At 38.3% G+C, this 25,731-nt stretch overlaps 2 protein-coding genes across 3 annotated transcripts in view; one reads left to right on the top strand and one right to left on the bottom strand.

Annotated features, from left to right (window-relative positions):
• SMC4 (structural maintenance of chromosomes 4) overlaps window positions 1-6,538 on the bottom strand; it is a 38,601-nt gene extending 32,063 nt beyond the window's left edge. Inside the window, exons 1-5 of the mRNA XM_055308138.1 lie at window positions 6,435-6,538; window positions 5,106-5,249; window positions 4,037-4,215; window positions 3,396-3,587; window positions 1,666-1,842 (exon numbers count right to left, since the gene is read on the bottom strand). Of these exons, the coding sequence (XP_055164113.1) occupies window positions 1,666-1,842; window positions 3,396-3,587; window positions 4,037-4,215; window positions 5,106-5,244 (687 nt within the window). The 5' untranslated portion in view covers window positions 5,245-5,249; window positions 6,435-6,538. The remainder of the gene's footprint in view (window positions 1-1,665; window positions 1,843-3,395; window positions 3,588-4,036; window positions 4,216-5,105; window positions 5,250-6,434) is intronic.
• Window positions 6,539-7,155: 617 nt separating this feature from the next.
• The window catches only part of IFT80 (intraflagellar transport 80), a 125,529-nt gene continuing 106,953 nt past the window's right edge, over window positions 7,156-25,731 (top strand). The window contains exons 1-3 of one of the 2 annotated variants that reach the window (XM_055308321.1): window positions 7,156-7,358; window positions 21,800-21,884; window positions 24,513-24,732. In XM_055308321.1, coding sequence (XP_055164296.1) covers window positions 21,846-21,884; window positions 24,513-24,732 — 259 coding nt within the window. In that variant the 5' untranslated portion in view covers window positions 7,156-7,358; window positions 21,800-21,845. Of the gene's footprint in view, window positions 7,359-21,799; window positions 21,885-24,512; window positions 24,733-25,731 lie in introns of those variants that run through there. The other variant, XM_055308322.1, reaches the window with a different exon arrangement.

Below are 25,731 nucleotides of genomic sequence, written 5' to 3'. Positions count from 1 at the left end.
CTAAGGTTCCTATCTGTAAACTTAAATGTTTACCTTGATATTAAAAATGTTTTCAATAATTTGTTAAAAGAACAGAAAAAGGTTGTGATTACATGAGCACAAATAGCTTAAGTTTAGGTACTTCAGAAGTACACGTTTAACACAAAGTTGACAATTAAAAAATTTACTTCTTTTGGAAGTTATGATTTTATTTGGCCTCCTTTATTATGGAATTATATAGAGGCTGCACCAAGGGAAAAAAAATTGCTCTTAGAAGGGTTAAAATGTAGTCCACTTTGTTTTGAGGAATCGTGGCACAGGTGTAAAATTTTGACCAATTACCCCAGGATGACAGTAAATAGACAATACTAAACAAAAGATAAACACAAGTGTAGGTTCATACAAAATGGTATTATCAAATATAATGTTAGAGTGAAGTAACTTATAATCCAACTTATTCACCAAACCAAATCCCAGAATATGAAAGTCCACGTGACACAAATACACAGCTTTAATTTCACATCTATGTAAATTCAAATTCTGTTTAGAAATATAACTGGAGCTGATTTCTCCCAACTTTTAAATAAGTCCGGGTTACAGAAGTATTACAAATGTACCATGCCTGGTAACAAAAGACAGTAATATAAGTAATTCTAGAACAATGGGAACTGACTGAGAACACTCAGGCATCCTAACGAAACTTTCAGTATCAAATCAAAATTTCCAACTTAGTTTAAAATCAGTAGCATAAAACATTAAAGAATATCAGCAGCTATTTCACATCACAATATATATAGTTTTAACTATCATACTCTTGGGAGATTCTGGATAGAACACAGGAAAACAAAGTAGCTTCAAATCAAAAAGGAATTTTAATGTATCTGACAAAGCCATGTTTTACAGTAATAACATCTTGAAAGGTAAGACAGAAGGTATTCTTCCTACTAAGCAAGGGTTGGTAGGTAAAACATATCTTTACTCAAAGAACACAGGGTTTCTAATAAAATTTAACTTAACATCAGGTAGTTAGTTCTATTCTCCCTCTAAAAAGACTAAGAACTGTGATACTTCAGAATGATATACGAGTTACTTTCTGTCTTTCAACATGGGAATGGTTCAAGGAGGCCATTCTAACCAAAACAAAAATTAGCTTTAACCATGCTAAGTGTTTAGGAAAAAAAAAAATAGTAGTAAGGCGCTTAAGTAAAAATTTCAAACACCAAGTATACAAAGTTCTTTTCATTTTTGTGCTTGTATTAGAGATAAGAACAAAAGTAAAGGACTACTAAAAGATAATCTCATTTAAAATGTTATCTTAAAGGAGAATAGCACAATAAATAGCTGTTATATTCCTGTCACGCTAAAGCAGCACAATAATATTGGTGTTTAATTTTTATTTCACTACGCCAATATTTACGTGCTGCTAGAGCGGAACAAGTACGTCAGTCATCCAAATATAAAATGAGCATCTCATGGTAAAAGCAGTTTTGAATGAATTTCCTTAAATTTCTAGAGCAGCAAATAATGATTCGCATCTTGACTGTAGTATGTAAACCATGATGTGCTGCTACAGTACTTTAAGGCCTCATAAAACACAGGATTCATCCAACAGGGGGAAACCCCTCTAAACTTTATTGAAAAAAAGAAGTAAGAAAAGAGAATCACTGAAGTCTTTAATAAACTTACCTGCAAGATTAAAAATCTATTATGGTCCAAGTCAATCCCATGGCTTCGAAGAAGATTTCCAACATCCTTAAATGTTGTCTTTTTCCCACTTATGTGATAGACAGATGTATTATCTCTGTAGGCAGTTCTGGATACATAGAAGTTACTGTTAGGAATGACTTCATAATCATCCCCTTCCTGTTTTGCAGAAAAACAAAACCAGAAAACAATTGTTGGTATTAAATCACAGGTCTGCACCAAATTTCACTCTATCAATATTCAAGCTAATTCTATGGATTAAAAAACTTCAATTGGATATGCATATAAACTGGCAATAGTTCCCAGAAATAACCCTTTTAGCAAAGAATAGTTTCCAAGTTTTGATCCCTTCCTTATAGATCACAAAAACAAAAAAACAAAAAGCCCACCTTCAAACAAGTCTAAAAATATACTTGATTGAAAAAAGAGCACTTGAAGGGGGACAAGAATCTCACATTATCTGAAACAAACTTACCCAAATTATTAAACAATGTTGACAGATTAAATTACCAGTCCATTAAAAAAGCTACAAGAGATGATCCAAGGAAAAGAAGGTAGTAATGGCATAACATGGCTTAGTGGTTTTTTTTTTTTTTTTTTTTTGGTAAACAATATGCCATGTTAACGGAAGGTATAAAGAATTGCAAAGAATTGACAACTACATTCCTCCCAATTTCTAAAAAAAATAAATAAAATAAAATGGACTTTAAAGAATGAAGTATAAATCTACTTTAATATTAAAGCTTGCTTTCCTTTAAAAGTTTTGTCATTTTGAAATTATGGCTTTTAAAAATTTACGTGCATCAAACATAATTAAAATAAGCAAAGAAATCAAACCAGATTTACTGGCAATCATTTTCCAACCTAAATTATATGACAGAAAAGCACTAAGAAACAAAATTAAAATAGATGCCACCAGGTAAATTTAATTAAAGCACTTCATATTAAAAAAAAAATCTAGAAAACAAAACTTAGAAGCCAAGTCACATCCTTGCTTCATTATGCAGTTTTCTATATTCTTAGGTTCCAATCAGTGATTTTTAAGCCATGAATCCCCAAAGTTAGCTATTCAAAAGACAAGAGAAAAAAATACAATAGAACCATTTAAATAATCTAGACGTTTTACCTAAAATTGTTTCCTTTTCTAGAAAATAAACATATTAACTTAACCTTTCCCAATTTAAAAGGGTAGTTTATTTATTTACAAAGGTTGGTTTAAACTGAAGCAGAGCTCTTTCATATTCCAAACTAATAACATTAATATGAATTAAAATAACGGGGATAATAAAATTAGTCATCTGTTATATTTTCAAATTTAGGTAATTTATCTGAAAGCAATAAAAACAGAACTTTAAAAATGAACCCAAAATTACAGTTAAAGAATACCTAGTTGGCACTTAGGATACCAAAACTGCTCAATGCTTTATTCTAAAAAGGTAGGCACTACGATGAGCTACTTATAATTCATTCCACTGGCTAAAAATTTTAATATTTTAACAGCTGCCACCCCCACTCCTCAAAAAAGAAAATACGGTTTTGGAGGTAATGAAATTAGTATATGGGGGGGGTAATAAAATCATTATCTATTCTGCTTTGAACATACACTGATATTTAAAAACCAATTTAAGCGAAAAATAGTAATTATGCAATGTATGGAAATTATGTTCCATACTTGGAAGTTGCAAATAACGAAATACTCCCAAATCCCTTACCTTATCAATTATCTTCTGAAAATGAACTTCTACAGTACAACTCTGAATATCCTTGTGTTCATCAGAATTGTGTATTAGTACCGAAAGTTTTTTAGATCTTATTTTTTGTGCTCGATAGCCAAACACAAAAAGCATAGAATCAATAACATTGGATTTGCCACTGCCATTTGGCCCAATAATACAGGAAAAGCGCTGCATAAAAAGAACAGGAAAAAAAAAATTAAAGTTAAAAAGGTCATACTATATAACTGATTTTAATTTAAACCGCTTGCCTTTTTTACTTGCAGTAAAACTATTTAAAATTTTCATTTCAACTTGTTTTCCTACATTATATTCTCCTTTATAACAAGCTTCAACATTTTAAGACTATAGTCTAAATCACTTTTACAAAATTCATTCTAATAGAAAAAATACTTCCTCCAAACAAACAAACAAAAAAACCCCTCACCAATTCTACTGTGTGGAAAACTTAACAGCTAAAGAGGTACCAACGATAACCATGATAAACCAAAACTAATTTCAGTTGTTAAAAACACAGGAAACATACCATGTATTATCAGTGAGGATAAACAGGATAAAACTGAAATACCTTGTAATACAAACACATTACCCTATAATAGTTATTTAAAATGATCAAATACCTTATGAAAAGGGCCCAAAATTTTTTCCCCAGCATAGGATTTGAAGTTCTGGTTTACAATATGAGTTATCATAAGCCGAGGAGCTCCAGCTTCATTGGCCATTGCTGGAGGCGGGGGAGGAGGGATGCTATTCAAAATCTCTTCTAAACTTCTATTATCAATTTCCTCACTTGGTGTCTCTAAGTCAGTCAGAGGGAAGGGAAAGCAAGAGGAAAAAGAAAGCCTGCATTAGTGCAATTAGTTCGGAGGACTACTGCCTGCTAATCTTTGGAAAAATGTTACTCATGAAACCTAGGAATCTGTATTTTCCACTTAAATGTATTTTACTAAGAAGAAATGAAAATCTTTCAGCTTGATTTTATAAAGATAGAAATTCTTAAAGAAATGACCACCAGTCACAAAATCCTACAAAAATAGATCTCTTATGAGTCAAAATACTACACCATAAAGCAAATCTGGGAAAACCACAACAACCTGATTCTCTGTTCCTCGCCTAAACAGGTGGTTAAATCCTAAGGCTCTAGATCTAACTTTCTCCCAATCTCTGAGCACCTGGAACCTTAACTTTGGACAGTCAAGAGCTCCAGCGACTCTGTCACGGGGCTTCCTAATGTCACCCAATTCCTGTACTCACAAAAAAGCTACGGTAGTTTCAAATAAATTATCGTTTATCTTTTTAAACGCAATTTAGACCAGAGAGGTTAAGTTAGGGCCATGTCACTTTTAAGATACAATCATGTTAATTCTGCCTAGAAAACAGTCCACTAGCTATTGGCTGATCACGCCGATCTCCGCGGAAATACAAGGCCACAAATAAAATCGTAAATGTAGCCACGCACTTGCCCCAATCCCCTCCAACACCGAAACACCGAAATTGCACGAAGACTCCGACCTCCGAAAATCGCCAAATCGCTTTCTCGAGCACTACGGGGCCGACACGCGACCTACAGCCGCCAACTCCGCAGCCCCTCAGCTCCGCGCCCCCAAACGCCCGCCGGTCCCGGGTTGGGCGCGGACCCACGCTGGCCGCCCCGCGCCTTCTCCAGCGGAGGAGCGGCGAGGTACTCACCTGTGGAGGCAGGGGCCGAGCTGCCCGCGCGGCCAGGCGGGGGTTCAGGCTCCGCGTCGCTGCTGGGGCCGTCCGGGGACTGCGGCGGCTCTTCCCTCCGGCGCCGGGCGGTGGAAGGTTGGGTGCCCTTTCGGGGCATGGTCGCTGGGGCCGGGGGAGAGCAGGGGCGAGTCAGTCCGCCGGGCCGCAGGGCCGCGCGGGTACATTCCCCGCCGGCCACCGCGTCGGATGAGCTCAGCCCCCACCCCATCCCACTCGGGGAAAAACTCCGTCCACCCGTTTCCGAGAACCCCTTTTAGAGAACGCCGCCGGACGCCGGCGGGTGCTCGGTAAAGAAAGGCGCACAAACACACGCACACGCACACGCACACCCCCAAGTGCCAAAAAAGGCGAGATGCGTTTTCTTAAGCCCGAAGCAACGGGGCAAACCTAGACGTGCCTGGCCACCAAGCAAAGGGCAGAACGGCTTACGTTCCGTTTTCTTAATGCCTCCCCACCCCCGTCCTCCCACGGCAGAAGGGTCTAACGATCCTCTAATTTCCTAACGAAATAATTCCTGCGCGGCGGCATTTGCTGGTATCCCCACGCTGCTGGGGTTAGCGAAGCAAGCGCAGAAGACTTTGGTCGAGAAGAGTTTTGTATCCGCTTCAGGTCTGAGGGACTCTCAACTCCTCCTGAGGAGCGACGGCTAACGGGCGACTCGCCACCCACTTTCCCCGCCATTTGGCTCCGGGCGCCGCTGACGGCCCCGGGGGCTGCCAGGTCTCCCTCGCTGCCGTCCGACCCGGAGACGGGGGTCGACCGACCACTCCCGATCTCCAAGACCAGACCTAGCAGCGCCTGGTCCGGGTCAATCATCCAGGGGGTGGCGGGGGTCTGTCCCCTCCGACCCCCCCGTGGAGCCTCGCTGGACAGTCCGCTACGAAAGGTCATCACGAAGGGCTCAGACTCGGTGAGCAGTCCCTTGGGGGAAGAGAGGAGGTCAGGGGGCCGGGGCAGGGGAGACGCCCTTTCCCCGACAGAGACCAGGATTTCCGAGAAGAGATCTGCGAGGCTTAAGAGTCCGCGTCCCCCGCGCCCCCCCCGCCCCCCCGCCCCGAGGCGCTTAAGTAGCTCCGAGAAGTGGCGCCCGCGAGGAGCGCGCGGGAGCCCCGACCGCCGGGAGGCGGCCGAGGGGGGAGGGGTGACAGCGAAAGAAACCTCCCGGCGGCTGCCTCAGCCCAGAGCGGACTTCGGCGGCTCCAGCTCAAGGCCTCTACTTTCCCGGCGCCCGCGGACCGGGCAGGAAGGAAGAGTGTGACAACCTGGGCAGGAAAAGAAGCACTTTACCTGCGGAGCAGGCCACTCGCACCAAAGCCGGAGACCGTTGTATAGCACCCCCCGCTCCTACCGGTGTTTCGGCTCCGGGTCCTTCACTCGAAAATGGCGCCTAAAATACAAACTCGAACGGAAATTCGTTACAAATGCGCGCAATGCTTTCTGGGAACCACTAATTTGAAAAAAATGCGGCGCTTGCCACCGCCATCTTCTGGTCGCTTGCACGCATGCGCGAGCTCCTGGCGGGACCCTGGCGGGACCCTGGCGGGACCCTGGCGGCCGGGCTCGTCGGTAGGAAGTGAGAAGGCGGAGCGAAGCGCTGTTTTGTTTTAGGCCTACGGCAACAGTAGTCTTAAAAAATACCAAAAAAAAAAAAAAAGAAAGAAAAGAAATCCCAATCTAGAGAGAGTTTTGAACTAGAGAGAAAAAAAAAAAAAAACCCAGGAGGGCTCCACCCACAGCTGGAGGAGGGCTCCACCCACAGCTGGAGGAGGGCTCCACCCACAGCTGGAGGAGGGCTCCGTCGTCTACTAACGTCCCTTCAGGGGAGGGCGGGTTCGGGTGACCCGCGGAGGGGGAAGTATCGCGAGAAGAGGGAGTGTGCGTAGCTCGTAGGAGTCACTATGGTGACAGGGAGGTCGCGAGGCCTCTTGGCAACTGGTCCTAGCTCCGGGAGCAATCGCCACTGCTTTCCTGGAACTTTAAGGTAAATCTCTTCGCCTCCGGACGTGGTGAGGAAAGGGTTTGGAAATTGTGGCCATCGGCGGATCCCACCTTACCTAGTGTAATAGCGTGCGCGGCACGGAGCATCTGCTGCGTCCCCCTGCAGGCAGCGAGCGGGGCCCCCGCTGGACGAAGCTTTTGGGATGCGAAGCAGGAAGCCCCGAGTTTGGAAGGAGTAGAAGGGCAAGACGAAGAACAGAAACACCTGGATCGGTGAATGATTGCATAGTCTATACGTAAATAGCAGCGTAGTTTGGAATTTTTTGGTGTTAGGTCATTCGTGTCACTAGCGAAAGGGGAATTTCGGGCTTTTAAGATGATTTGATTGAGATTCCGTAATGGAAGAAATGATTGGTTGATGTCATCTGGTTATCTCCACGAGAAAATCATCGATCGGGAAATATTCCTTCGGTAACTTTTGAATACGTTGGACTGTGAATTACCAAGCAGGTATTCCTGTTTCCAGAGAACTTAGTTTTTATTAGTCGATTTTTAACGTGGAATCCGTGGTCCTCTTGGAGGGGCGATTGAGATTCAGTGGAATTCATAATACTCCCCCTTCCCCACCGCCCCCAGCTGAAACGGTAAACGGAATTCTGTGTGTTTGTGCTTTTTCCTGGGGAGTTAGTCTCCTCAGGACTTTGATTAGATTCTCAAACGTGGTCCTAATCACCTATTATGTTAACCACTGCCCCCAATAAGTATGTATTCAGCGACACTTAGGAAATTGTCATGGAGAACTGGGAGCCCTGCCCTCCCTTTGACTTTTGCATACTTAGCTCCTGGCATACTAAAGCACGGAGAAATCTGCTTTATAAATGAATTTATGTTACCATTCTAAGTAAGTAGTACGAATCTTGCGCCGGGAGTATAAAGTTCAGTGATTCTCAAGAGGGATGTGGAGGAGACACTCCCTGACAACCCTTAAGAATTTGGTGAAGTTCAGAGACTGATGTGATTTGCCAGAACATTGACTCGGGTGTATAACCCACATTTTTTCATTTTTATTTAAATTCAAGTTAGTTAACATATTGAGTTATTAGTTTCAGGGGTAGAATTTAGTCCAATTTAGTGATTCGTCATTTGCATGTAACAGTGTTACATCAAGTGCCTCCTTAATGCCTATCACCCAATAATATGCCTTTTCTTTCAAAGCTGAAAAAAAATAGCTATTGTTTTCCTAAGATAAACTACAGACAAAGTCAATGAAAAAAATTTTTTGGCTGGTAGGCATATTAAGAAAACGTAATGATTCTCTTTCAAAGCTTCTGGAAACCTTTGGATTTTCAAAGTTTGTAAAACACTACAAAACGAGATGGAGAGGTATCAACCATGAAAAAAAGCAAAGACTAGGCCAAATTGAGTGGGACAGAAGGGTCATGGAGACAATGTAATTAAAAGATGTTGACAGATAACAAAATCCCAAATCCCATCATTTTTTTAGCTGCATGCTTGGACAACTTACCCAATTTATCAATCTCTCTGAAAATATTTGTTATAAAATTAGTATATACTGTCTGCCCCATAGAATTGTCTGTAATTGTCTACCACACATGCTAAGCATTTGATGTTACTGTGTTTACGACACTGATTTTATTAGGGTATGTATTAAGGATGAATAATGGGATGGCGAGTTAGAAAGTCAGCTTATCAAGGGTCTTGAAAGCCAGACTGACTGAAGATGCTAAATATGATACGGAGGAACCACTTATTAGAAAAACTTTGATATAAGGAATGACTTGGTAAAAAAGAAAAAAAAATAACAGTAGTTAAGTGGGATGTGTTAAAGAGGAAAAAGACTTAGATCAGACATGGCTGTATTAGATTATTACTGAACAATCCTCCATGTGGAAGGAGAAATGCCTACACAGTAGAATGGAAAAAATCCAGGCACATTTTGGGGGGAAAATCTATAGCTTTTATAGATTTTAATGGTTAAGAGTCTGAATACCTAAAGTCAGCCAGATACTATTCTTTGTTGGTGAATCCCTAAGTTAATGATGAAGGGATAGAAAGAAAAACTGATAATTCCTAGTTTTACTGCCTTTGATGATTACTATTAGTAACAGTAGGTCTTAATGACAGATGAGAAAGAAATGTAATTTCAATAAATCAATTAAGTGACCTATGGCTTTAGATTTAGTTGAACCTAACTATGCTCCACTTAGAACACATATTTTCAAAATATTCTTAAACCAGCTTGTATAATGTAGAAAAGACATAACAGCTACAGAGTAGACATAAATCTAAAGTGAAAGTAGGATGCTTAGAACAAGTGAAGAAGTGATGTGAGAAGAGATTAGGGTCACAAGAAAACAACTTGATTGATCCCTTCCGATACTTTGAATACTTCTCATGAAAGTGATAGAGTATAATTATAAAAAGAAGCTGGTCAGATTGGGATGGACTTACAGGGCAGCCCTGGTGGCTCAGCGGTTTAGCGCCACCTTCAGCCCAGGGCGTGATCCCGGGATCCTGGGATGGAGTCCCACATCAGGCTCCCTGCATGGAGCCTGCTTCTCCCTCTGCCTGTATCTCTGCCCTTCTCTGTCTTTTTCTGTGTGCCTCTCATGAATAGATAAAAAGTCTTAAAAAAAAAAGGGATGGACTTACAGTCATTTGGGAAAGTATAACCAAGTCTCATTCTGATATGAAATCATCTGCTAACAATCGTGTGATTTCAAGTAGTCTGAGAACTCTTACTTTTTCCATTTTAAAAGTGAAATTTTGCCTCATAGTAAGAAATAAGAATGAATTAAAAGAGAATATTTGGAATTAGAATTCAGATCCACATTTGCAATTCTTTAACTGCACACATAAATTTTGTCATCATAATGTCTTTTTAAAAAGATTTTATTTATTTATTCATGAGAGATACAGGGACAGAAAGAGAGAGAGGCAGAGACACAGGCAGAGGGAGAAGCAGGCCCCATGTAGGGAGCCCGACGTGGGAGCTGATCCCGGGTCTCCAGGATCAGGCCCTGGGCTGAAGGCAGTGCTAAACTGCTGAACCACCTGGGCTGCCCGTAATATATATTTTTTTGTCTCTTATAATGTGGTTTCAACATTTCATGAAGTCTAATATTAGATTTGTGGATAAATCTTTAAAAATATTAATCAAGTTTTTAGTTAATTGCAAATAATTGGATTAGATATTAACTAATAATAAAGAATGAATAAATAAGCATGAATTTATATAAGTAATGAACAAATACTTAGAGAATGTTGCTCAAGATTAATATATTGGTTGGTGCGCCTAGCTGGCTTCATTGGTGGAACATGTGACTCTATCTCAGGGTTGTGGGTTTGAGCCCCATATTGGGTGTAGAGATTACTTAAAAATAAAATCTTAGAAAAAAAAAAAGATTAATAAATAGGCTGTAGAGCAGGACATAATATGGAATATTCCTCTTGATAATATAATGCTATTCATTTATATATTATACATTTATGTATTATACATTTTACATGTTACAGATGTATACATCCATGTAACATGTACATGAATACATATTAGATTACATATTAGTACATGAATGTTATTGAAATTCTCACCTATCCTAACACAGAAAAAATAGTAAGTGAGGAAATGGAATAGTATGGGGAAAGACTTGAAAAAAAGCTTGCTTTTATTCATGTAGGTTGGGATTAGAAAAGATAGATCCAGTGGGCAGCAGAGGCAAGGAATATAAGAAAATAGGATGAGATTGTGCTATATGAATGTTGAAACATAAACTTAGATTAGTTTTTTAAGGGTGTAAAATGAAGATAGCACCAGAAAATGTCCATTGTTAGAATCTAGGAGGAAGAAATAGTAATGTCTCAGGTAGGATTCTAGATTATAGGTAACAGAAAACCTAATCTAAATTGTCTTGAGTAAAAAGTTTTTCTTCCCCATCATTTATTTAAATAAAAGTCCTGGGCCACCTGTGAAACAGTCTCTGTCCAAAGAGAATGGAATGTTCTAATTGACTTAAGTCTCTCTCATGCTGGCTTCATTGAAGCCACATGGGCTAAAAGTGGGGAAGTGGGTGTTCCAAAGAGAAAAATTCTTTGTAGCTAAGAGAAGAATGAATATATGTAGAGTGACAAAAACACGAATTTTCACTCTGAATAGCTAACAATTACTCAGTTTTTACTGTTTTAGGCTCTTTACTGAACATTTTACATACATTTAATCATCATAATCAATCTGTGAAATAGGTATAGACCCATTGACATGAGGAAGAAAACAATACAGTATCTGGAAGATCATAGGTGAAAGTTTCAATAAGAAGAGTGTCAAGTGCAGTAGAGACTGAAGAAAATGAGAATGATGATCTTATGAGGAAAATAACATGTATTGGGTTTTTTCAAATGCAGAAATACATAGAGAAGAAGACAAAATTTGGCCATAATCCTATCACTCAGATAATCCTATGCTATATATACAAATGTATAGATAAATAAAATACTATGAACATGGTAAAAACTTCAACAGTACAGAAACATAAAATGATAATTAAAAGCTTCCTTCTCATCCCAGTGTACCTTCCCTCAAAAAGATCTACATTGTCTAACTTATCTTCCCAGAAAGATGTTTTAGAATCCTCTAGCTTAAATATATATCCTTTTTTATTGACACAGAGTTGAGTTATATTACACTGCTATACACTTTTGTCATTTAACATTATAGATATCTTTATCAGCACATAGAGATTCAATGCACAGATTCATCTCATTTTTTAATTCTGCAGCACTCAAGCATTTTGAGTATGAGTATTTTATGCTAGTTGATGAATTAAAAGGATGAATTAAAGATGACTACTTATTTCAGATTTGAGAATCACATGGTTTATTGGCTAGGATTTATTAGGCCACCTTGCAAAAGGATTATAAATACAGCAAATAGGTGTAATATTTAAAGTCTGGTTGGCAAGATCTAGATATAATCATGGCTTGAACTACAGGGAAATATAAAAAGCATAGCGTATACATATATTGCAGTAAATGGCATCCAGGCATTGGAGTGGGATGGGGGTAGGAGATCTTCAGTAATTGAAATATACCGGCTTTCACAAGCCTGTATGCTTTGCTTGTTTTGTCTTTGAATGTCTCTGGAAATGGTGAGCCTGCCTCTCTCTTCCCTGCCATGTAAGAGATCCCAGCTCTAGTTTGCGAGTGATTTTATGACAGGACAATTGGTGTAAAAGATCTGCCTGCCTTTCTTTCCCTCCTTTCTCTTCTGGGAAAGAGTTACAGAACTATCAATTTAGAAAACTGTTCATAAAAATTGCACTTTAAAAAATAGGTCCTTGGGTAAGTCATAAGCAAACCATTAATTTTGATATCCATACCCAAGGGTTAGCCAATATGCAAATGATCCAAACAGAACTTGGTATAAATGTATTTATGATCTAGTTCTTGTGATTCATTTATTCTTCACATTCTTGTTCACTCCTGAGGCTTGTCTGCTATTTCTTATCTATAAGTTAAGTTATGCCTTCCCTCTTGCCTGCCTAAAATTTTTCTCATCTGTTAGTGCTTCTACCTCTTAGTTTTAATTCTCTTTTTAAAACAAGATTTTACTTTATTTGAGAGAGAGAGAGAGAGAGAGAGAGAGAGAGAACAGGGGAAGCAGCAGAGGGAGAGGGAGAGAATCTCAAGCAGACTGCACTGAGCCTGGAGCCCAGAGGTCAATGTGGAATGTGGGGCCCGATTTCATGACCCTGAAATCACCATCTGAGCTGAAATCGAGAGTCAGATGCTCAATAGACTTAGCTACCCAGGTGTACCTTTTACTTTTAATTCTTTAATTTTTTTCTCATCTTGTAAACCATTTAACCAAAGTGGCATAAGTACATTTATATTGTTACACTACTATCACCTCCATCTATCCACAGAACTCTTTCATCTTGCAGAACTGAAACTCTGTACCCATTAAATAATAACTCCCCATTTTTCCTTCCCCTGCCCCAGCCCCTGGCAACCACCACCCTACTTTCTCTCTCTATGAATTTGGCTACTCTAGTACTTCATATAAGTGGAATATACAGATATAAGGACAGATACTGTCCTTTTTTGACTGGATTATTTCAATTAGCATAATGTTAAGTCTAATTCTTAACATTGGTTCTTTTTTTTCTTTTTCTTTAAATTTTATTTATTTATTTATGAGAGACAGAGAGAGAAGCAGGCGCCATGCAGGGAGCCCGATGCAGGACTTGAACTGGGGTCTCCAGGATCAGGCCCTGGGCTGAAGGCGGTGCTAAACTGCTGAGCCACCCGGGCTGCCCTTAACGTTAGTTCTTAATTTAGTTTCTTGGTTCTAACTCTGTTCCACATTATAAAAGCATATATCCACAACCTGAGTGTGTAATATATGATGAACTTTTAAATTTAGGGTTGCTTTTTTTGTTTGTTTGTTTGTTTTTTTAGGTTTTATTTAAGAGAGTGAGAGAGAGAGAGCACAAGCCGAGGGAGAGGGGGGGGGCGGTTGCTGGGGGGGGGCGGGGACACAGACTCCCTGCTGGGCTGGCTCTATCCCAGGGCCTTGGGATCATAACCTGAGCCAAAGGCAGACACTTAACTGACTGAGCCACTCAGGTGCTCCTAAATTTAGTTTTTGATAGAACTATACAGAGTTCTGTAATAAACAAGCTTATAAGTTGCATATATATTTTGGTGTACATTTATATGTATGTGATAAATTTCTGTGACTAGGAATTCTTCCTAGTATTATATAATACTTCCATTGAATCAGTAGCATCTAACTCAAAGTATAGTACATATGTGTCAGATTGGTAGAGCCTAGGCTATTTGCCTCTTTCTAGAGGAAAGGAAGCCTAGAGAGGAAATAATGTTTCTTATAATGGGAAAAGGACTCCTAAGATAGGGGATTCCCCAAGTATAGAAAAGGCAGTCAAAGGTTTTGGGGTGGAGGGCAAAAGAATAAATGACCATTAGCAGTAATTTACCTGCCCTTCAGTAATGTATGGAAGTATCTGTTTCTCTATACACCAGCACTGGGTCGTGGGTATTTTGCATTTGACCACTCTGATAACAGAAAAATGGTATCTAGTTGTTTGAATTTTTATTTCCTTAATTATAATTGAGGCTAGGCATTGTTTCATATTTTTGATTGCTCACTGACCACTTGTTTATGTTTCTGTGAACTGTTCATTTATGTTTATTGGTGCCCTTGATCAAATGAGTTCGTGGGTGACCATGCTTTCTTATTCTCTGCTTCTATAGTATTGTTAATCTATCCCTCTCTACTGATCCCTTCTCTTTAGTCCCCAAACATACTGAGGTCTACTCTAGTTTAAAAGGCCTTTATAGCTACTATTCTATTTCTTCCTTTAACTTCTCTACACTTAAATATCTTTATGCATACACTTATACACCTTTAACTTCTACACTTATGAGCTATGCCTGCTGATTCCATTTTAGGGTATGCAAGGATGATTCTAGTTGCAGAGAATATAGGAATGAACAAAATAGGCAAAAATTCTTGCACTTATGAAGCTTACATCTTAGAAAGGGGAATGGTTAGTGAAATGCATAGTATGGCAGATGACCCTAAATAGGGTATATAGGGAAGGCTTTTCTAAGAAGGTGACTTTGGGAGAAAGATATAAAGGAAGCTTAGGGGTAAGCCATGCAAGCTATGGGGGTTGGGGTGGGGGGCACAGGGATTTCAGGCAAAGACTACAAATTCAAAGGCCCTAAAGCAAGAGCATTCTTAGTATTTTATAATTTTTTTAAATTTTTATTTATTTATGATAGTCACAGAGAGAGAGAGAGAGAGAGAGAGAGGCAGAGACACAGGCAGAGGGAGAAGCAGGCTCCATGCACCGGGAGCCCGACGTGGGATTCGTTCCCGGGTCTCCAGGATCGCGCCCTGGGCCAAAGGCAGGCGCCAAACCGCTGCGCCACCCAGGGATCCCCATTCTTAGTATTTTAGAAGAAAAACGGAAGTTTGTGTGTTTGGAGCAGTTTGAGTGAAAAGACAGAGAAATCAGGTAAGGTCAGAGAAATAATAGGCATATTAGGGTCCTCCAGAGAAGAGTTGATGTTGTAGTCTTGAGTCCAAAGATGGAAACTCAGGCAAAATTTCTGTGTTGCAGTCTGAAGGCAGAATTCCTTCTTTAGGAAACTGTGGTCTTTGCTCACAAGGCCTTTAACTGATTAGATGGAACCCACTCATATGCAGGGTTATCTGCTGTACTGTAAGTCGACTGATTATAGATGTTAATCACTTCTGTTTTTTTCAAAGATCTTATTTATTTATTTTAGAGAGAGAGCATGAGCAGGGGGAATGTAGAGAGGGGGAAAGTAGAGGGGGATTCAGAGAGAATCTGAAGCAGGCTGCTGAGTGTGGAGCCTGATGCAGGGTTCCATTTCATGACTTCAAGATCATGACTTGAGTAGAAACCAAGAGTCAGGCACTTAACCAACTGAGCCACCCAGGCACCCTTGTTAATTACTTCTAAAAAATACATTTACTGGGACCCCTGGGTGGCTTAGCAGTTTAGCGCCACCTTCAGCCCAGGGTGTGATCCTGGAGACCCCGAGATCAAGTCCCACGTCGGGCTGGCTCCCTGCATGGAGCCTGCTTCTCCCTTTGCCTATGTCTCTGCCTCTCTCTCTCTCTGTGTCTCTCATGAATAAATAAATAAAATCTTAAAAAAATACATTACAGCAACATTTAGACTAGTGTTTGTCGAAATGACTGGGCACCATTTGTGTAGCCAGGTTAACACATAAAATTAACCATTACAGTAGAGTAGTCCAGGTTGATAAAAGCTTTGAACACCATTGCAAGAACTTTAACTCTGAGTGAGATAGGAAGCTGTTGTAGTATTTTGAGCAGAGAAGTGCCATGATCTATTTTAAAAGTCTCTCTGCCTGCTGTGGTAAGTATAGATCATGAGGGGTTAGAGGCCAATTAGGATTCTATTCTAATCCAGGTTAACAAATGATAGCATATTGAACCGGGGTCATAACAGTGGGGTGGCAAAAATCAGATATTCTAAAGATAGAGTGTAAAAGTTTTGGTTTTCAAAAGTTAGATTTGGGATGTGAGAGGAGGGTCAGTAATCATTCTAAGGTTTTTAGCCTGTGCAGCTGGAAGAAAGGAATTACCATTTGCTGAGATGGGTAAGGCTACGAGAAGGATGAAGTTAGAGGAATGATCAGAGGTTTGATTTGGATCTCAAGTTTGAATATCTGTTAGACATTTCAGATAAATTGTCGAATCCTCAGATATAAAAGTCAGGTTCATTGAAGAGGTCTGAACTGGAGATATGAAGTTGGAAGTTGTCACTATGTAGTCAATATTGTTTGTATTTATATTAAGCCATGAAACTGGGTGATACCAATGGCAGTGAGTGTAGATATAGAAGAGGTACAAGAACTAAGCCCAAGTTTAAGTTTGGGAAAATTAGGACCAAAGGGTGGTGAAATTTATTCCCTCTATAACTCTGCAATTCCTATTCCTCTCTAAACTGCCCATTGAAGTGAAGTCTAACACCCATAACAGATTGGGTAGGAATCCCACAGAGTTCCTGTGCTCTTATGAGGATTGCCTCTTCCTTCCTTATAAAACTCAGCATCAACGCTACAAACAAGAAAAAAAAAAAAAAAAAACTACCTAAGAGACCAGTTCCAGGAAGAAGGCTACAATTTAAATTGATTATCCACTTTGCTTTGAGAGACTATTGGGACTATTCCAGCATGCCTTACATCCATGTTTACCTCAATCTCCACTTTCAAGACTCTTAATTCCTTGTGTTAGTTCATTATTAAGTTTAGCTGTTGATGATAATATGACAAACTTTTTTCTCTATCACTGAATAAGTGGTACAAGACCAATATGGCTTCACGAGATCAAAAATCTTGGTTCCTTCTATCTTGTTGCTGTTTTATGCATGGCCTTGACATGACATGGAGAACATCACTCTTATTTTCTAAGTTTTTGTCAATTATGTTCTGATTTATAAAATTTTTATAAGAGTTAATAAAATGGTTTCTTTAGGTAACTCATTAACTTTTCATATTGCTGCTGTGGTTAACCACAACTGTTGGGCAGTGTTATCTAACCCCCACAGAAAGTAAATCCCAGATCGGGCCAGTACGTTAATGATGTTGTAATATCTCTACATGGGTTTCAGAATTGTTAATGCCCTATTTGGCCACACCTAGTTTCTTTTCTTTTCTTTTCTTTTCTTTTCTTTCTTTTCTTTTTCACACTTAGTTTCAAAGTCAGCTGGGAAACAGTTTTATTCTAGGTGGCCAGGTGTACAGCAAAAATTCAGATTTTACTACCACAGAAGCAAGGTTGAATGAATATTGGAGGACAGCCAGTCATTTCTACCATCTGTCCCAAACTCTTAGCTCCTCCCCATCTAAATCCTGCCACTCTGTCTTTGGAACTCATAGTATGTCATTGGCCAAATCTACATTCTCAGCCTTTATTCTGAGTGATCCTTTTACCTTGGTAGTCTAACTTAAATCTGGTTGTTTCCTAAGGAAATTGCTTTCCCCATGGGCCCCTTCAAGTGGAAGCTGTTTTGCCTCCCAGGATCCCGTGTGTTAAAAGGTCTTGTTTCTCAATGATGTATCTGGACAATTGATTCTCTTTTTCTTCTTCTTTATAATTTCCTAGTCCCTTTAAAACAAATCCTACCAAATTAAACCATTCTCTATCCTGTCTTTTTGCAGTCAGCTGCAGATCTCTTTGCTATTTTTCCTCATTCAATGAATATTTTAGCACCTGGCTAGCTGTCTTTATTCTCTACCACTTCACTGTTATTATTCTCAGTGATTTAATATTGACAAATCATTCCATTCTATTCCCTGGCCTCTTAGTTCCTTGACCTCATATACCCACTTGCATAGTCTTAACCTACTTTATCATTACCAATATCTACCCTCTCTCTCAAAACCTGTTTTAAGCATCCCATTATATGTCTCCACTTAGTTTTCTCCCTCTAGAATCTTAATGTTGACAGTTCTTCAGACTTCAGTAGGACTTCTAGGCCATTGAAGCTACCACATTTTCATGTTCTGCTAGGTAGTCTTATCTTATCCCATGGTTTTGAGTATGATCTTTGTGCTGACAACCCACGAAGTGATGTCTCATTCAGATCTCCAGCTCTGACCTGTTGACTCCAAACTTGGATATCCATTTTCTTCTTGAATTCTCCACTTGGATGTATAATGGACACCTTGAGCTGAACATATTCAAGACAGATTTTTTTTTTTTTAAGTAGCCTCCAGGCCCAGCTGGAGCCCAATGTGGGGCTTGAACTCATGACCCTGAAATCGAGACCTGAGCTGAAACAATGAGTCAGATGCTTAACTGACTGAGCCATCCAGCTTCCCCAAGATGGAATTTTTGATATCCTTCCTTCCAACCTGTTTCTCCTTAGTCTTCATCTTCATCATCTTAGTAAATGACAACTCCATTCTACCTGTTGAAACTTTAGAGTCATATTTGACTCCTCTTATAAGCTCAATTCAACCACAAATCCTGTGAATTCTTCTTCCAAATATATTCAGAATATGCTCACCTCATATCATTTGTGCCATTACTGACCTCCTCATCCAGACTACTTTGATTTCTTTTCTGGATTAGTGAAATCCTAACTGGCTTCTCTTCTTTCAGTCTTGCTTATCCTTGCTGTTTTTTTTTTATACTATCCATACTGATACTTTAATAATATAAGTGAGATCATATTGCTTCTTTGCTCACAACCTTCCACTTGTTTCTCCATTCATTTAGAAGAAAAAAAATCAAAGCTTTTATTGTGGTTTTCCAAGCCCCTATGTGATTTGTGTCCCTCTTCTTTCCCAATTTCTGTCCACTTTCTTCCTTCACTGTGTATTAACCATACTGGCTTTTATAATCTGACTTAAGCTTAAAAGCCTTACTGGCTGCTGTATTTAGGAGAGCTTGAAGTGGTTAAGTGTAGGAGCAGGAAGATCAGCTCTGGGTCTGCTATAGTAATGAAGGCAGAGGATGATGGTGGCTTGGGACTGTGATGGAGGTACTAAGAAGTGACCAGATTTGGAATATATTTTGATAGTTGGACTGTCAGGGTTTGCTGGCACATTTTTTCCTCTTAACCCCCACAAATGTTGACCTATACTGGACCAAAACCAATTTATCATGCCTTTGCTAAAGATCTTTTAAGTTTCTGATTATAATTGTATATTCAGATTTTATATATATTTTCTTATCTATTGTATTGTCATTTCCAGAAGCAACAATTTGTCTGCCTTTATGGTTTTAAAATCCTTATAAGCTTGGTGAATTTGAATTATTTGGAAATGGAGCATTTTGTAAATACTTTTGCTCTTTTTTCCTCCCCTGTAATTGGAGAAGGTCTGATGGAAGGGAGGAGGAGTTTTGAGAAAGGCGCTAGAGGTGTTCCTAAGGACCAAAAAGTAAGCCTTGGAAGGTGTGCCTAGAAGAGAGTGTATTCTTGCTCTGGCTAGGTTGATCTTTTTAAGAAAAACAAAGGTCTCCCTAAGTGAACTAACTGGAAGAGAAATGTTTCTGACCCTAGTTGCATATTGGTTGACCATAAAACTTCAGATTTTTTCTGTGGTTTTAACAGTCTCCACCCCCACCAGTCTAACAAATTTATGAGCAGAATAAGTCGAAAAGGTGTTTTGAAATACAGTTGTATTTAGCACTTTGCTGATCTAAAAGTCTTCTTGGATTTGGGAGAATGAGAAATATCTAAGGGACACCCACTGAATACTTGCCTATACTCAGCACCTCCTTTGATGTAGTTAGCAGTAATTTTCTATTGGGGGAAAAGACTTTTTTTCCTTTAATTACACTTTCATTTGTTTTTTTCTTTTTTAGCTAGTGATATTACTCAGAATTCTGTAACTATAAATTAGATTCAGACAATTTAGCAATTTTCTTGATTTATATATATATTTTTAAAATAAGAGTAATTTATTTATAAAAATTTTTTTGAAGATTTATTTATTTACTTGAGAGTGAGTGAGCAGGGGGAAGGGAAGAGGGAGACAAGCAGACTCCCTGCTGAGCTGGGAACCTGACCCCGGGCTCAATATCAGGACCTCAGGGATTATTATCTAAGCCAAAATCAAGAGTCAAGTGCTTAACCCACTGAGCTACCTAGGTGCTCCCAAGAGGATTTTTAAAAATATATTTATTTATTTAAAAGAGAGAGAGAAAGAGAGGGTGTGCATGTGTGCACGTGATTTGGGGGGAGGGGAGTATAGAGGGAGAGAGAGAGAGAGAATCTCAGGCAGATTCCTTGTTGAGCGCAGAACCAGAACCAGGGCTCAGTCTCATTACCCTGAGATCATAACCTGAGCTGAAATCAAGAGTCTGACACTTAACTAACTGACCTGCCCAGGCACCCCAGTTTATATATACTTTTAAGTTTTTTACTTTCACTCCAGTGACATACAGTGTTATATTAGTTTTAGGTGTACAATATAGTGATTCAACAATTTTATACATTACTCAGTACTCTTCGTGTTAAGTGTATTCTTTAATCTTTATGACCTATTTCATCCTCACCCACTGACCCTCTGGTAATCATGTTTGTTCTTCATATATATGTATATATATATATATAGATATAGACACATATATATCACCTCTTCTTTTTTTTTAAGATTTTATTTATTTATTCATGAGAGACACAGAGAGGCAGAGATATAGGCAGAGGGAGAACCAGGCTCCCTGTGGTGAGCCCGATGCAGGACTTGATCCCAGGGCCCCAGGATCATGCTCTGAGCTGAAGACAGATGCTCAACTGCTGAGCCACCCATGAGTCCCTATCACCTCTTCTTTATCCATAATTTGGCTATTGAAAATAATGGTGCAATAAATATAGGGGTACATAATATCCTTTTGAATTAGTGGTTTTGTATTCTTTGGGTAAATACCCAGTAGTGTGCTTACTGGATTGTAGGGTAGTTCTATTTTTAATTTCTTTGCAGAAACTCCATTTGATTTATATCTTCTGATGACATGGTTATTTGGGGGAATATTACTCTTCTTTTTCCATATATTTATTTGACAATTACATTGTGATTTTTTAATAATTTTTATAAGAGATTTATTACCTTTTCCTTAAATAACTCACTTATTTTTACATTGCCACCATGGCTCACATACCTGTTGGGCAGTTATCTACTTCCCACAAACCTCAGATTGATGATGTCATAATATTGACAGGTAGGCTCCAGAATTGAGGCCCTTAAAATTAAGGCCTTGATCCCTTGATTAGATCTTGGGAATTTATTCCAACATATAACCATTCAATAGGACCAATGTTGATCTGCCATTAAGGGTTTCCCAGTTTATAGAGTCTTTTGATTTGGCTCCTGGATAGCCTTTGGAAATTATTTACCTGATTAGATGTAGTGGTGTTCTGCACTTGTGAAACTTTTCAGGCAGGTTTTAGAGGACCTCTGGAGTGCAACCCAAGGCTTCCAGTCACTCCTTGGCAGGATTAGCACACTGACTAGTTTTCTTCTTTCCGTGTATTTAATGCCAACAGTGTTAAAGGTGTTTCATTGTCTTTGGAGTGCTAAGATGTTTTGCTTGCCTTTATTTTTTTGTGTACAGGTGTTTGTAATGAAGATTTTATATTTTTCCCCTTTTATTTTTGCAGTGAATACAATCAAGTTGCATTTTAAAATATTGCTGAAAGTGGAGACATGAGACTGAAGATATCTCTTTTAAAAGAACCAAAACATATCCTTTTAATGCTTATAAACCTTATTGTGATCATCTTACTAGAGTATTGTTAAAGTTTTCTATTTTGTATTCTAGTTAGTGGATTTTTTTCATCCTTTTAATGGTAATTTAGCCAAATTGTTTTTGAAATATTTGAGATCATGTGTTAGAGGTAATTTTCCAAAGCAAACTATTTGCTCTAAATCTTACTTTCAAATTCTTATTGACATTTTTCTTACTCTACTTAAGTACTGTGCTTAAGTACATAAAACATAGTTTTTGTTTAGTCTACTAGGATCTTAAAGAGCAGATTTTTTTTTTAAACCAAATAATTTCTTTGCTAATGTGATCTAGTGTGTTTTCATTGAGTTCTGCTCTATTTCTTCATACTCACGATAAAGTGGAGGATAAGCTGGGGAAATCTGAGCAGTCAGGCCTCTATTATTTCATGTGGGAAGGTAGCTATTGTAAATATTTTCTCAAATGCAGGACCCTATATTTTGGTAACAGGAATACCTAATTATGTGTCAAGAAGATATGACAGGTCTCTCTACCTTCATTCTTAGTTATTTAGATTAGTGCTTCTGTAAGAATCAACTGTAGACTTCATTGCAGGTCTGTGAAGGTAAAGTACAGAAATTAGAAAGTAAGAGGTAAGAAATTTTGGTAGCAATTTGACATTGTCACAACACACAAATATAAGATCATTTTTCTAATAATTCATTTTTATTTTATCTTATAATATGTTGATCTGCGATATATTTGAAATAGAGAAAAATGTGGTCCTTCATAGGAGATAACAAAGCACTGTTTAGACATTTGATCAAAGTTTTAAAATTTATATTATCTTACTTATTTTACCCTTAGAGTGAAGATATAATTCCTTTTAATTCTCCTTATATCATATTTACTGTCTTTTCCAAAAGTGCCCTCATGCCATATACAGTCTTACAGATTTTTTTTTTTTTTTTAAGATTTTATTTATTTATTCATGAGAGAAGGCAGAGACATAGGCAGAGGGAGAAGCAGAGCAGGGAGCCCAGAACTCTGGGATCTCGTCCTGAGCTGAAGGCAGACACTCAACCACTGAGCCACCCAGGCATCCCCCTTACAGTTTTCAGCTGTGTCCATTGTCTACTTTTACCGTTTCAACTTGAAGAATAATAGCAGTTTTTCCAACTTTCTTAATCTGTCAGTCCCTCATTTCTCCCATAGTCTTAGATATGACTAAGATATCTTAGTCATAAGATACATCACACATATGTGATGTGTACTTACAGCAATTTATGTAAAGATAAACATACTGTTTTTTGTTTTGGAACGGATGTGTGTTGTGTGTGTGTGTGTGTATGTGTCTGTATATTTTTTCCTTTCTTGGTTTTATCTAACATTCTCCCTTTCTAATGTTAGGTTTTACTTAACATTGTTTAGGTTATAGCAATTATATTGGAACAATTTTTCAGCAATGGTCTCAGGATATTGCAGTCCTTTTGTTTAGATTATATGCTGAATATTCCAATGCCACTTTATTATCTATTTTTGCAGACTTTTAAGATCTGCCTATAATTTCTCTTTTACCTTTTTGGTTATTTGCTTAATCTATCATTTTGAAGTATTAAACAAATCTTAGAACATTCCAGAATACTGGGCACATTGTTTCTTTCTTTTTCCTTAGAGTTTTTTGGTTGCTGAAATAAGCCAGTAGAAAGCACTAGTGAGAGGAGAAGGAAGTAAAAGGATTATACAAAAACAACAGGAGAACAAACAACCCAACTAGGAATGAGCTGGTAATATAGATACCCAGATATAAACAAGAGAAAGGTTCCTTGTAAATGGCAAACTGAAATGCCTTCTCTATACACACGGTTCTGCTAGGGTAACCAGCCAGTTATGGTGGAGGAAGAGAGGGCTAGTTGAGCTCCTCAATTTCTAGAAATTCTGATAAATCAGAGACCGAGAAAAATAGGTTAAATAAAGTAGGAATTCTAGAGTTCATATCTTATCCACTGCTATGCATCATGTAAATTATAGTTGAATTGTTTCCTGAGTTTAATGTCAAAAAGTATGGTAAGATTTTAGTTTTGGCAGTTAAGCTGTAGGTTTTTTCCCAGGTAAATTGTGATTATAATGTATGATTTAAGGAGGTATATTACTGTTAGAATTCAGTCTTCTTTTAACACTTTGATTTTTTTTAACTTATCAAAATAAGACATATTTATTCTAATGACTTAAATATTATGGATCTACGTAGATTTAAAAACTATAGTTCCCTTTTCTTTTCACCTATCTCCCAACAGTTAAGTGTATATTCTTTCATACCTTTCGATTTGTTAGGTGTTTTTGTGTATCTTTTCACCTTATTTATGGAATATTTTGTAACACAACTTAAGATTTTTCATGTTGCCAGATCTTTCTTTTTTTCCTCTTTGCCATGTGGATTTCTTGCTCTCCATTCTTCTTACAACTGTCTTGATGTTATTTTCCTTTATATGGGAAAAATATGAAAGTCATGAAATGAAAAGCATATTTAGAAGCTTGAAATATTTGACCCTATTTTATCTTCTTCTTATAACCTACATCTGCAAATTATTTTATTTATTAAGATTTAAGGCTTTTTCATTTTATGTCTCCTTAACACGGTGACACATCAAGAATTAGTAAGCTGTGTGGGCTGGACTACTGCTGAAGAACTGTATTCATGTAGTGATGATCATCAGATAGTGAAGTGGAACTTGTTAACTGGTGAAACAAGTCAAATAGTAAAGCTTCCTGATGATATTTACCCAATAGATCTTCACTGGTTTCCAAAAAGTTTAGGCATAAAGAAACAAACTCAAGCAGAAAGCTTTGTCCTCACAAGTTCTGATGGTAAGTTTTTAATAAATATCATACACTCATCTTTGTATTTAAAAGACATAGTCTATTAGTATGACTTATGCTTTTAGTTGTTTTACAAAGCCAATATTTCTAGATCTGCATACCTTCATCTACACATATTTAATCTATATTCTTTGTAGTCATTTGGTTTGCGTTTAGGCTATAAAGCTATATGGTCATGGAAGGAAGTGAATTAAGCTGGCATATCCTGGGATTTGATCTGAGCTTTCAGCTTTACTTTTTCGGTCATCTCACAGAAAATAGTTATTAAGCTTTTCTCAGTTTTAGTTTCTAATTTCATCAAATTTTACTTTATAACATAACCACACTAAAAAAAATTAGAAACCATGTGAAAATATGGACACCATGCAACATTTAGTAAGCCATTAGATATTGTCTTTATTTTCTAGTACATGTTGATTTCCACTTAACATAGTTGGAGATTTATTTAATATGACTGTAGCTTTATTACTGTTGAGTAAAAAGCATTATTTTTCTTCTTTTTTGAGGGAATGATTTTATTTTAGAAATAATGTGAGCTGTTTTTGTCTGTATTACATTATATCTACTATGTCGATTTGATACATCCATCAAAAGTAATGGAAACTTACTTGGGTAATATATGCACAGATGGGGTTTTTTGGGTTCACGTAACTCCAGGGGTAGATCTCCAAATACAGCTGCATTAGCCCCCGTTCTCACCATCTCTTGGATGGGCTCTCTCCATCCAAGGTGAGCATAGTAGCAGCCAGGAGCCCAAGACTCATCCTAGAAAAGAAATGTCAGCAGAGAAAGTGCTTCTTCCTCAGTATCTCTTGCAGACAAGTTTCAGAGAGAATCCTGTTCGAGCTTGGGTTATATGCCCATGAGAGAATCATTTTAGTCAAGGGAATGAGACACTGACTGAGCATAGCAGGCCTCAGGCCACCATGGAAAGGGAAAGAGAGAAGAGGGCTAACCAGAAGAGAGAAGGGATGTTATGGCAAAGTA

Source organism: Nyctereutes procyonoides, unplaced genomic scaffold (assembly GCF_905146905.1).
Source record: "Nyctereutes procyonoides isolate TBG_1078 unplaced genomic scaffold, NYPRO_anot_genome, whole genome shotgun sequence".
NCBI lineage: Eukaryota > Metazoa > Chordata > Mammalia > Carnivora > Canidae > Nyctereutes > Nyctereutes procyonoides.
Note: the sequence above shows the minus strand (reverse complement) of the source record. Positions and strands in the feature narration are given on the sequence as shown.